General features: G+C 48.7%; 1 protein-coding gene across 1 annotated transcript in view; it reads right to left on the bottom strand.

Moving 5' to 3' along the window:
• ITGB5 (integrin subunit beta 5) overlaps positions 1-13,453 on the bottom strand; it is a 57,810-nt gene that overhangs the window by 15,002 nt on the left and 29,355 nt on the right. The window contains exons 9-10 of the mRNA XM_041473254.1: positions 11,049-11,183; positions 8,343-8,772 (exon numbers count right to left, since the gene is read on the bottom strand). Coding sequence (XP_041329188.1) covers positions 8,343-8,772; positions 11,049-11,183 — 565 coding nt within the window. The remainder of the gene's footprint in view (positions 1-8,342; positions 8,773-11,048; positions 11,184-13,453) is intronic.

The raw sequence follows: 13,453 nt of genomic DNA, 5'->3' as shown, positions 1-13,453 counted from the left end.
TCAAATATCTCAAGGTGGAAGGGACCCATGAGGACCACAGAGTCCAACTCCAAAATAATCAATAACATTTCACAGGTTACAATGTAATGCTAATGCCTGGTGGTGTAATAACAAATACTGCATTTAACTGCTGTGAAAGAAATCTAGAGGAGCATATCCATGGGGCACAGAGCATTCTAGCTAAGAACCATCCACCTGCACTGACCTGCAGCCATCTCTGACCAGAAGCACAGCATGGGAGTCATTAGCAGCGCAATTAGAGAGGGGACCAGGCATTTTTACATTGCAGCTACAAGCACTGGCCATGCTTTCACAGGTCACAGCCAGCAGACAAGGGTCACCCCATGCTGTTTGTCCCAGCCCAGAGGCATTTGAACTCTGGGATCTTCAGCCTTTTGAACAGGCATAGAGCAGGATGGGGAGCAGGATGGGGAGCAGGATGGGGAGGCACATGCTCTCCAAGGACAGGGGCACATGACTCAATATTAAACTGAAAAGAGAAGAGAAACCAGGTTAAAGGGGAAAAAATAAATTCTGAGAGGAAGAAGAAGAAGAGAGAGATTGGAGAAGGATGGAAATGATGCCCTGGGAGGAAGCGGTTTCAGGAGCCGCCCAGGGACTGGAGATGTGAGTAAACACATGCACTGAGTCAGCCCCATGCTCCTCCAAAAGGCCACTGAGGATTTGTGTGCCAGACTTCATGAAGATGAAATTTGGAATGCAGACACCTCCTACATGGCTCTCAGCCCCTCTCTGCATTGGGACTCTGAGCCACAGCTCCTGGAGATGAGCACACCCAGAACACCACGGGACACCCTGCTGAATTTGGTCCTTGCTGATGCCCAGGAACCCTTTGCCTACAAGTTAAAATCAAACACTTCTACAGAGGAATGCTACTGCCAGCCAGCCACTCACACAACCCTAGTGTGGAATCTCTCTACAGCCTTTCAAATCATCTGGGAGCTCAGTGTTGGGTGCCTCTGCCCTCAAATAAGCCTTCCCTGCTCAGAAGGTGCCACTCTGGCACAGCAAGCACATGATGCAAGCACAGAGCGCCGCAGGCTGCCTACGCCTTTAGGTGAGCGTGTCCCAGACATGTCCCTGCAGTTTCTGCTCCTCTTCACACTGTGTGAAGAGCAGACTTTCTCAATGACACTCCACACTAAAGGCTGAGAGGTTTCAAGTGTTGCTCTCAGAGCTCACTGCTGTCTGGCAGAGCATGGCCAGACCCAAGGCAACATGGGAAGCAGCCCGGGTTGACCCCAGGGCTCAGGCACCAGCTCTTGTTGCCAGAACAAGGCCTAAAAGCCAACATCCCACATGTGTCTGCAGCAGCAGGCACCTCCACAGTTCCTTCCTCACCTGTGGAAATGTTTTCTAAATCACTGCTTGAGCAATCACATTCCGCTGCTTCAAAATGTTACAACAGCATGGCAGCCCCACACTCTACAGGAGGGGAAGCAGGAATACCAACAGTTCAACAGCTGGCCTAAGAAAAGTTCTGGTTTATGGAAACACACATTTAAAGAAAAAAAAAAAAAGCATTTTTCTTGATTTGGGACTCAGACATTGTGCAGCCAAATGTCACTAGACACACAGCCAAACAGCATTTGTAGGGAGCTTGTAAGCAGAGCAAGAGTGGCATCAGTCTGAGCAGGATGAAGGTGGATTCAGTTGGCTGCTCTTCCCTACCACAGTCCTCAGCCCTGCCTGCTCCAGCTGACCTGGTCCTTACTTTTTTTTTTTTAAAGCTGATCCAATGGATTGGGATAAATGGAGTTGACCTAAACCCTCCAATTCTTTACAGCAATCCATGTGATGAGAGTCAGCAGAACAGCTTTTCAGTTTAATCTCAGAAAAGGAAGAGGACAGCAGAGGTGCCCCATTTGATTTGTTCCTTATTAAATGTTTGTAGTCTATTCTTACTGGAGCCAAACTGTTTCACAGGTGGAGGAGGAATGTAAGCTGGAGAGGGGATACCCACCCAGTAGTGACACCAGGCACAGGTGCTCTGGCCTCAGTTCCTCACAGCTATGGGACACAGCAAGTCAGAGGTTTATTTTTCTGTCTTATTCAGGGAGGTTATTTTGTTTTATCCATTTATTCCCTGGCTCACAGACATCTCAGGACAGGACCCTTGGCAGAGCAGCTCCTGCAGGTGATAAAAGCAAAGGCCAAATGGGAATGCACCAAGGAGAAAGGTCTTTAGAAAGCTTGAACATGCAGTCTGAGTTTTGACCACATTGTAAAAGAGAGATGCAGTGCCATCTCCTTGTTGTCTGTTCTGGGCATAAGGTCCCCTGGTGCAAGTGGCACTGTAGACAAGAGACCTCAGGGTGCCTGAAACCAGGTTTGTGGGCTGCCAAGAGCATCCTGTGCCCCACACAGTGTGACAACACACACAGACTGCTGTGTCTTCCAGCCCAGACTCCTCCCCCTACCCTGCTCTTTTGGGGGGGAAATGGGCATTCACAGTGCTACAACACCCTAATGATACAGGGGTTTGTTTCAAAGGACTTAGTTCTGCTCACCCCAAACCCCTCTCCCATGCCCTGCACCCCGACAGCACCCGCAGCCACTGACCCCTGTGCCCCCAACCTGCTGCTAATGACTGGGACTACTCACAAAGCAACTGGTACTGTGAGGTTACAGCACAGTGACCCGAGCTGACACTGCATCCTCTGTCACCAAAACAAGCCTCAAATATGCTGGTAGATGTGTGCTCCCCATCCTCCTCCCACATGGGAAGCACAGAGGGATTGACCTGCGGGGCAGCTGCCCCAGAGACGGAGCTGCATCTCCCCGCAGCTGCCTGGCTCACAGCTGCACCAGCACTTAGCAACAGCCAAAGATTTATTTTTAACTTCCATATCTATATGGTCCTTTTGTCTCTCCTCTTCAGGTTCTCTTCTACTAAGAAGTGATCAGAAAAACCTACAGATAATGAGACTTGATGTGACTTAAAAGGAAACATCGCAGATGTGGCTTAGGCTCTGTTCCCTCTCTTCTTTCTGCCACAGGCCACCCTTTTCCCTTCTGGCAGGGGTATATTCATCAAAAGCCACACCACCTGCAGCACAACCACAGACAGTGGGCACAAAGGAAGCTCTCCTTCCTCCCCAAACCACACTCAAACATCACCTGCACCTCAGAGGTTAACAAATCAAATACTACCCATTTCTTTCTTAACAGCAGCTTCTGGTAAAAATTTAGGCATTAGGAATGAAAATAATTAAGATCAAAAATAAAATGCTGTGGTGTGTCTGAAAGATGTGGATCACCTTTATTCTAACATCTCAGCTTTCAGAAGCACACCAACATTCTCCATCCAAGAGGCAGTTATTACTGCCACCCAGGATGGTAGCTTTATTCACCACTGGGTAGGTGAGTAGTAATGTAGAAGAAAATCTATTTTCTTATCCTCCTAATGTGGAAGGAAGTCTATTTCCAGATGATGTGTCCATGGGCACAGTGACACATACAGTAACAGATCCCATCCAAATGCCCAGGGTGGAGATACCAGCAGGGGAATCAAACCCAAGTGCTACTCTCAAAGAATAGAGCTCTAATGCAGGAGCAGAGACCAGGGCACTGGCACTGAGCCATCGTCCCACTGGCTGTTAAATGTGTTATGGACAGGGTACAGCGAAAACAAATTGCAAAAGCACGAGTGAGGTTTCTAATTTGAGGCATGTTAAAAAAAAAAAATAAAAAAAAAAAAAGTCTCATCTCCCTGGGCCTTAGTACAGGCTAAAACCTCCCTGAGCTTCCCTATTTACTAAAACCAAGAGAGGAAGCATTCAGAAGTAAATACTGAGTACTTGAATGAGCTCAGCAGTTTTTGTAGTGGTTTGGGCAGGGCAGCTGGAGTCACATCGTGCATCAGCTTGGCTATTCTCTGCAAAATAAACCCCGAAATTTCAATGAGCTGTCTCTTCCCACATCCCATCTCAGAAGTGGTTCTGACACTTGCATGTACTTGCAGATGTGACACCCGATGCTCTATCGCTGATCTGAGTTTTCTGTGTCACTGGAAGCCCTGTGCTGGTAAGGGAGGCCAGACCAGCTCCTGTGCTCCAAGGCATTCCCATCATGCTGTGCTTTAGCCAGCCACGACCTTCAGTCACCTTTACCAGTTCAGATGCTCAAGCTGCTTACAAGCTAGAGAGACTAGCTTCATTTACAGATGCAAAACTGTTTCTAAATCTGATTTATTATTCAATTCTAAAAAAAAAAAAAAATAATAAGAGAAACCACAGAAAACTCCCCCAAAGCTGGACCACCATCAGTAGCTGCCATGTTGCTCAGGCAGTATGGATTTTCAGGATAAGATCTTTTGTGTTTTAGGGGGAGGAAGGGCTGCAGCATGACAAGTGCTCTTCTGTAATTAGTGATGTGCCTGTGCACAACCAGAGTCTTGGGCTGAAGGGCACACAAATGACACTCACACAGGGAGCTGGGGAACAGTGGTGGTGAGTAAGGGGAAATTTCTTTAGAGACCCATATGATGCCATATTACTCTGTGTCCCCCCATCCAAGAAAAAATAGGTCTGGAGCAACTGAAACTAATGAAGCTTGGCCTCCAACAAGCCAGTCTTTCTTCATTAGAGGCAAATGTGTGATGCCCTTACTGGGGCCTCTCCTCCCTCCTGCCACCTTGTTTTATGGGACCTGAAGGAATGCAATTAGGGCAGAGATGTTTCCTCCTTTGTCAAACTGCCTGGCAGGCAGCCAAGGAGTTCAAAAGCCTGTGGGTTGTGCAGCCAGCTGCCCCTTCCCCAGCCCAGCTTCAGGCAGGAGGGATTTCTGCCCCTCTCCCACAGCCACCCACATGAGTAAAGGGAACAGAGTGATGTGTTGAAGATCTCAATGCAAAAAGGCTACCTCTCCACCCAAAGAAAAATTGGGAGTAAAGCATTTGAGGGTTTGGGAAGCCTCTGTCTGCTTTGTCAGAGCACAGTGCTGCAGATAAGCCAGCTGCATTTCTTTGGTAGGAACAGAACACTTGTGTAACCCATCCCCTATGGCCCCTCCAGAAGCTGGATTAATGGTTTGAAACAGCTACTCCAGAGCTGTCACCTGGGCTTGGGGAGCATCAGAACAAATACCACTTATTACTGACTAAGTGACATGGATTCTGATTCGGATGCAACTTGAATTAACATTTACTCCACATTATAAATTACTACCTTTTCCCACTTCCCTCACAGATGCAGGAGGCATGTTAAACCTCCCACTAACAAGAATTAAATCTTGCTGGTTCCTCAGACTCTTTCCCTCCCAAAATCTGCTTCTCCACTTCATGAGGGGGACTACAAAAGGACTGGAGCCATAGGCAGCACTGTCTGCAGGCATCTCTCCTCTCAAATGCTGACAAAAATGAGGCTCCAATATTTATAAATGGACCTAGGAATTATTTTTTTTTTCCTAGCCAAAGGACCAAATGCCAAGAGACAAGAAACAAGTTCATTTCAGAGTATTTCTACCCCACTTGGCTTCTGCTGGGAATACAGGATGCCTGAGCATAACATGCCACCCATCCCTGTGCCATGGCAGTGACTCAATGGGGACAGCTTTACTAGAGATCATAAAAGGAAGAAATGCCTGCACAGATTGGTGATGGGCTCATGCCACAGCCATGTAGATGCAAAGCAGTTTTCCTGAATGGATTTTTACTTCTCAGCTCAGAAATCTGTGCTCTCCTCCTGGTGCTCCCCAAAACCTCAGCTCGGGTTGGACTGGCTGTTTTCTCACCAGCTCTCTCTGGGATGGGCACTCCAGGTCCATGGTATCACCTTGCTCAAGACCTGGGGCAAGTGCAAATGAATTTGATGGGGGACACCACAGCCTGTGTGCTAAACCTGAGGTTGGGTTCCACTGTTCAAAGCATAGTCAGTCATCAGAAATGCACTGAGAGGCAGTGACTGCCTTCTACGCAACCAGAGGATTCAAAGAGTATAAATAAAACCCTTGACAGCAGTGATGAGTTTCCCTCATGGGTTTAAGCCAAGAAACTCCCAAGCAAGGACAGAGACAATAATCTGCAGCAAAATCACAGCTCCCTACACTCTGCTTTTTTGGTTTGTGCTTTAGCTAAAACCTGTTGGTCTCCCCCTGCATCCGCCCCCCCAGAGAGTGACAGGCACAGGGATCACAGAGCCTTTCAGGGACACACACTGTGCCCAGGAACAGAGAGTGAGGGCAGGGTGTCATTTCACCCCCCAGCAGGAACAAAACCAGCAACCAGCCACCGATTCAACTGCCCCGAGAACCAATCTGCTCCCAAGGCATCACACAAGCTCTTCTGGCTTCCAAGTCTACGTGTGCTGGTGGGCAGATGCTCAGTGCTGAGCTAAACACCTGGTCTTTTCTAAGAAGACCCCATTTGTAGGGGAGAGAGAGCGTGGTCTGCTGGAAGCTCCCAGCATTGTTTGTGTTTCAGAGGGCTGTTTGTTAGGGGCAGCCTTGGGCATAGCCCTGCCATGCAAGCTTGTGGTGGGCTGGGAAATCCTCCCAAGCCTCTTGGCCTGACAAAACCACATCAAAATGTTATGTCACTGGCACAGCGCTTGCTACAATTCAGATTTAGCATCACAACTGCTGGAATTTATGGAAAAAAAAGAAAAAGCCAACAGACCACCTCACACAGACATGTCAGACTCCATCCCATTCCTGAAGCAAAGAACTTGTTTGGCCTCAGCCTACCCTTTGTTTTCTTTCATAGCTATAAAAAGGACTTTAAAATTACTTTTAAAAACTTCAGCAAATCCCAAACCAGCTATGATGTGCTTCCCAGCACCAGACATCCTCCACAGGGACAGAGGCAAGCAGGTGCAACAGAAGATACATAACCGGCTTTCCTGTGGAGCAGCAGAGCTCTAGCCCTCCTGCTGGAAAGGAAATTTTAGCAGAGGCGCGTCCTTCTCTTGCAGCAACTGCTACACCAGTAACTTACAACCTCTCTTTAGAGCATTGGTGCCCTGCTTGCTTTTAAATATACTCCTTTTGGGTGGGATGATGCTTTCAAAGTAATGTGGTCTTATGGAGAACTCCCAGGCAGTAGTGCTCCTAATTATTTCACAGTTGAGTTTAATTTCTCCCCCTGTCTACCTTCAAATACTTTTTTTTGTGCTTGCTCACCCATCTTTCAACTCATGCATCAGCAGGGAGAGCCGCACACATCCCCCAATCCAGCACTGTCAGGGTGGAACTGGCCCTTCCCATTGCATCCCAGCAGGGATCTGCAGGGCAATTCCAAACCCAGAGTATTGCCTGCCTCATCTTCAGCAGTGGCAAAATCACTAGCCAGGCTACAGGAAAATAAACATAAACATCCTCTATCCACCTAACAACACAATCGCCTCAAACAGTCAGAAACTTGCAACCAAAGCTTACTGCCCCACGCTGAAATATGCAGGGCAAGATAAACAGCAGTGGAAAAAACACCACTTCCCTGGAGAAAACATAAAAAGTAACTATTTTTTCCAAGTTTACACTTGTTTGGAATTTTTGTCCAAGGTTTTCAGCTACGGAAATATTTTAGTTGCTTGCAAGCAGGCAAATTTTAAAGAACAGCCTTTGCCCTGATCCAACTGAGGGAATTATGTCCGAGGGCTAATCCAGGCAATTATGTTCAAGGTAAATTATTTGACCTTGGACTGATGAGGTTTTAAAACCATTTCAGCAAACACAGCTAAATAACTTGTCTACCTTTGTTTAAGCAAAGCTGACTGGCTACAGCTTTCCCAGTGAAGGTCTTGTTTTCCCAGTGGGAGAAAAATCCATATATAAAACAGCTTTAGGAGTCTTTAATACAGCTTTTCTCTAATAAGTAACAGCCTGAAACACAATCTTTCCTTTCACCTGTGACGCCCCAGGGGATTACACCAAATACTTCATCTTTAAAAGAAGGGAAGGATGCCTAGGCAGGGAACGATGGCACACGTAGGAAAAATCCAACCTATGACCACACCAAAAAAGCCTCCGGGGATTCAAGCCAGTGCTGGTTTACTCTTTCCTGGGGAAATACATCAGTGTGCAAGAGATTTGCATAGTTACATCAAAGTAACACCTCTGCTCATCTCTGTGGGACGCAGGCAGCAGACAAACCTGCAGGGAGACAGCCTTGGACTCCAACGCTGGAAACCCAGTTCTGATGAGGACAATGCAGTTTTTGCTCTTAACTGTGGATGCCTCTAAACCTCTCCTTCCTCATTCCCATAAGAAAGGGAGCACAGACTCCTCCAGAAACACGACAGATCCCCTGCACACTCCAGCCCCCTTTTGGGTCAGCTTTCACCCTGCCACCACACGGAGGGGCACAAGGGAGGGAAGGCTCCTACCTGAGCAGAGGACTCCCTTGTACCTGGCGCAGGAGAAGTCGTCGCACTCGCAGAAGGGCCCGTAGATGTTGCCGAACTCGCTCTCGTAGCACTGGCACTGGTTGCAGCTGCACTCCCCCCTGCCGCTGCACAGGGGCTTGCCCTCGGCCTCACGGCACAGCGCGTGGTGCAGCTCGCCGCCGGCGCCCTCCTCGCACTCGCAGCGGGCCCCCAGGTAGCCGGGGTCGCAGTCGCAGAGCCCGCAGGCGTAGGTCCCGTTGCCGCTGCATTTGCCGCTGGCCGGCGCGGCCCGGCCGGTGCAGCCGCACTGGCAGCTGTAGGTCACGGCCACCTCCAGCGTGTCCCGGAAGCCGGCCGGCTTGATGGTGAAGCTGTGGGAAGCGTCCTCGGCAGGGCAGCTCCGCGCCTCCACAGCCACCTCGAAGGAAACCTGGGGGGAGATGTAAGGTGACGGGCACGGCCCCAAAGCAGCTGCCAATGGCGCTCCCCGGCAGGGAAGGGCAAATGTGCTGGGGAAAATCCATGGAGCGATTCCACGGACCGGGGCCCAGCTCAGCTCGTCAGAGCTTTCACTCCCAGGTGTGCAAAAAAACCCCAAACAATTGCACATCCAGCAAGGGCACCTGCAGCTCAGTGCACCAACATCTGCCGGTCCCATGAAGGCTGGGCATCCAAAGCATTTTAAAACTCTCTGTTGTCAGCCATCCACAGCAATTTTCCCCATCAGGCACAACTGGTTTCTGTGAAGTGGGAAGGAGCCTGCCTATTCCCATGAAACAAACAGGGCAAGACTCTAGCAAATAACCCAGTTTTCATGCTATTAAAAATAGAAAACTCCCTCAAAACAGGCACTATCAAAGATCTAACCAGCACAGCAAAGAACCCAAGGTGCCTATAAGATCATGGATTTAGAAGGTTTTATGGGACTCCTGATTTGCATGTGGAAATGTGCGTCAGCCCCACAGTCCCAAGCTTTTGGCATGCTGCTCACAGGCCATTTGAATGGATGCTTCTATCAAGGTTCCACACATCATTGAATGGTTATACTTCACACCCCTACTCATTTTATGTTGCTGCAATCCAGTGTCAGGGATTTTCTCCTTGAGAAAACCAAGACCATACTTTGGTTGCTTGCTTAGCCCCCGATTTAATCCTGCTCTTTGTTAGGGCTGGTCAGCGCTGCCCAGAGCTGCCAGTTAGCAAGGAGGATTAACCTTATTCCAAGGAAATGAGACCCTTTCCTAGGCCTCAGGAAGGAATGCTTTCTCTCTGGGGACATTTGGGGGTCACCTCAAGCCCTCACTGACTTCACTGTCCCACAGGTCAAGGGGTGATGTGCAGATGAAGACACAGCAGCCTCCCCTGGCAGGAGAGCTGCACCCCCAGGAAACCTCCCTTGACCCCCTCCCATTCCCAAGGCCTGAAGCAATTAGGATAGAAGCTCAAATTACAGAGGAGGAGATCAGAAAGCAAGCTAAGGGGATCAGGGTAATCCTGCTCCCTTTCACCCACTGACACCCACCGCCCCAGGACTAAACCCTGGCTGATTAGGGCCCAGTGCCAGCATCATCCTCTTTGTGGAAACTTCCCTACCAGGAGTCAAATCTCCTGAAAGCAATGGGACAGAAAGCAGCTGAAAAGAGGGTGTGGAGGTACATGACCTCACAATCCTGTGGTATCTCTGCCTGTGCAGGCACCTTGACACTCAGAGTGCCCCTAAAATGGAGTGGTGCCAGTGCCAGCTCCCTGCTGCACTCACGGCCAGACCCTTTATGGCACAAGCTGCAGCAGCTGGAGCCATTCCCCTGCTCCTGCCAAAGCTGGGAGCCCAGGATCAACCACCAGACAGAATCTGCTTCCTTGGGGGTTCAAGTTTTTTGCTGTAGGAACAAGGAGCTACAGGGATTGCTTTTACCCACCTATCCAAGGCCAAGTAAATTCAGTTTAAGAAGCAAGGCCACCTCCCTGTTTAACACCTCACATGATCCTTATTTGGTGGGGTAAAACTCCAGCTACTGTTGACTCTTTCAAACTATTTTTATATGCCACAGCACTGAGAGCTCTGGTATGTTTGCAGAGTCACTCTTCTCAAATAAGGCAATCGGGCTGCTAATGAGCCCACACCCATGGCCTCAGACAGCAAAACTCTGAAGAAAGGCAGGAGATTCCCCACCAACCTGAGCCCTCTTGCCCTAGCCCTGCAGCCCAGCAACTCATTTATCTGCATCAACACTCAATTTAAACAAGCAAAGCTTAGCTTCACCGCTTTTTCAAAAGCACAGAATGGATTATGCCATGTTAACATTTATTTCAGCCTGTGCTGCCATCCAATAACCTGGGAACTGAACACAGGAGAGGAGGGTTGCTGCCTATGGAATTTCACAGGTGAGGGTGTGATGTGAATATCTGTGAATACGGGAAAAAAAGCCCATTTTTGACTATTGCATCCTGCTGCCTGATCAGGACCTTTAGCTCAGTACTGTAGAGAGGATGCTTGTATTCCCTCTTTCCTCACAGCTCACCGTGGACTGACCTGCACTACCCAGAACTACTTCTAGTAGGGCCACTCTCTGTGGGTTTCTATATCATCATGAGGAAAACAGAAGAAAATAAGCAAAACTGTGTTTTATTGCCCAGGACCCCTCATCAAAGGAGGGAAGCAGGTGAAAGAGCCTCTCCAGAGATCAGATTAAAAGGCAGACTCACCGTATCTCCAATTTTGAGGTCCCCACACTTCCTGAGCCCGGGATAGGACAACCCATCCTGGCACGTGGCAGTGAAGGTCAAGCCAATGTCCTCAGGGCTGTCCCAGACTGTGAGTTCCACCTTGGACCGAATACTCTGGAAACACAATGGGAAAGCAAACCATCAAGCTCCCAAAGACAGAAGGGTTTCTTCTGCTTTAGTCTCTTCTCTCAATGTTTCCAGAGGGTGGGTAGGACATCCATGCACCTATATGAAAAAAAATCACCCCTGCACACACACTGACATTTGAGTTGGACTCAACCAGCCCAGAAGAGTTCTGATGATCACAACTAGGTTCACAAGGAGCTGCCTACCACCCCTGCAGGGTGTCACGGACACTGCAGCCAGCACTGGAAACATACGTGTGCACAAGACAAAGAAGAAAACCTTGACCAGAAACAGAATATCTCTGAATTGAAGGTCAGAGCTTTCTGTGCACATCTGCACCTTCTCCTCCCCATAAACCAGCTCCTGAGCAAAGTGCAAAGCCTGATTCTCCACTGGCAGCTGTCCTACTATGTCTGTTGTGCAGCACAGAGAAGATGTGAAACTGCACTAACTCTGTCCTGCTTTCTTCATTTCACCCAGCTGGTCAGAAAAATGTATTCTCCCTCTTAGAAGAAAAAGCTGAATAAAAAGCACCCTTTCATAAGTGTCAGCTGGAAACAGCACCATGGGAAAAAATTAATGAAAAATCTCTCTCTTTGAAACAACTTTTCAAAGTGAAGAGCATTTTCCATCTGTGAGGTTTTGGTGTGCTTCTACCCCTTTCTTCTACTTCTCAACTCTGCCCTGCTGCATACACAGACTTTTTAAGTCACAACAAAATGAAGTTTATAAATATTAATTCAGAATGACATTGTTTTGTTTAATTCTTTCAACGGCTGGAACTGATTTTTCATACCAGTGGTGTCCAAAAACGACAAAGTTTTTCAAAATGGAGCTTTTTGTACAAATATGCTTATTATCCAAAGCCAGCTTCCAGCTCCATCCCTCTTCCCCTTGTACCCACCCCTCACCAAAGAGGCCAGATTAAGGACAAGTGATAATTCAGACCTCTTCCCAGTACATGTGATGAAAAAAGCAGGGTCCACATGCCACCAAAGACTCAGTGCTTCTAGAAATGGACAGGAAATAAATGAGTTTTCGCCGGGTGAATCCAAACAGTCCTTGAGGAAAGAAAGGAATAATTCCTATCTTTCTACTGTAACAGAGAAGCCATTCATGGGGTAGCAACTGGGACCATAGGGAGCATCCACTGCCTGTGGGCTGAACACTGCGTGTGCCAATTGCCAGTTAATCTATGGATGCTGCTCTGCCCAAACCATCCTGCAGAAATTAGCTGCTTCACTGATAGGCTCCCCTGTCTTCTTTCCCAGAGCATCCCATCAGTAGCATGGGAGAAAACAGGACACCAGGCCAGGCCTCAGTATGGCCTTGCACAGGCTCATCCTATGTTCCTACACAAATCCTATTATCAGCCCTGTATAGTCCTGCTGTTACCCTAAATGCAGTGCCATTATTATCAGCCCCTTGGCACTGTACACACAGTGTCTTCTGACAACACCACAGCCACCACAGAGGGCAACTGGTGGTTACAAGAAGAAACACTCCCAGAACCTGCCTGGATTTGGTTTAGGAAAGTGCTTCTTAAACCAGCATCCCATTCGCTCTCATCAATCCAAACCCAGCCCTGTGTCTGGGCACAGCTTCCCATGAGCTTTTCCATCTCCCAGACATCTTGAGATCTGGGGGAAGGGCAGGGAGAAAGCAGTCACTGTTCTCTTTTGCTTCACACCTGGTGGGATGAGGGAGAGGGGACAGCATGCTGGGCAGATGAAAAGGGAGATGAAAGCTGAAGAGATGGTGAAAAGAGATCTTGAGCGTAATGTAAGCCCTGAGCAAGTCTGGTGTGTGCATCAGTGAGGGGAAGCAGATGAGAGAGGATCAGAAATGGAGAAAACACTGAAGGGGAGGGACTGAGACCAGGCCCAGAACATCAGCCACTGCCACCCCGCAGGAGAAGACAGTTCCTGTTTGCAGATGAAGGATTTCTCCAGGCTCAGCCTTTCCTTTGCACAGAGAGTACAAAAAGGTTCACTCCCATTTGGGAAACAGAATTTTAGTCATCTTCTTCAGTGAGAATTTCCTCCGTCATTTCAGAAAAAAAACAAAGCTACCGAGAGGAGACGGGCTGGGTGGGTGCCAGGTTTCCGGTGGCCCCGGGCTGACTGTGGCACAGGCAGGAGCTGCCAGCTCCCCACAGCATTCCTGGGGGTCCACCCACACCCATCACCCAGCTGAACAGGCAGGAAACTAACCCCAGTCTCAGCAGTCAGGCAACCCACAGAGCTCATTCCATGGGG

Source organism: Pyrgilauda ruficollis, unplaced genomic scaffold, assembly GCF_017590135.1.
Source record: "Pyrgilauda ruficollis isolate IOZ18807 unplaced genomic scaffold, ASM1759013v1 scaffold3, whole genome shotgun sequence".
Classification (NCBI taxonomy): domain Eukaryota; kingdom Metazoa; phylum Chordata; class Aves; order Passeriformes; family Passeridae; genus Pyrgilauda; species Pyrgilauda ruficollis.
This window is presented reverse-complemented; position numbering and strand designations above follow the sequence as displayed.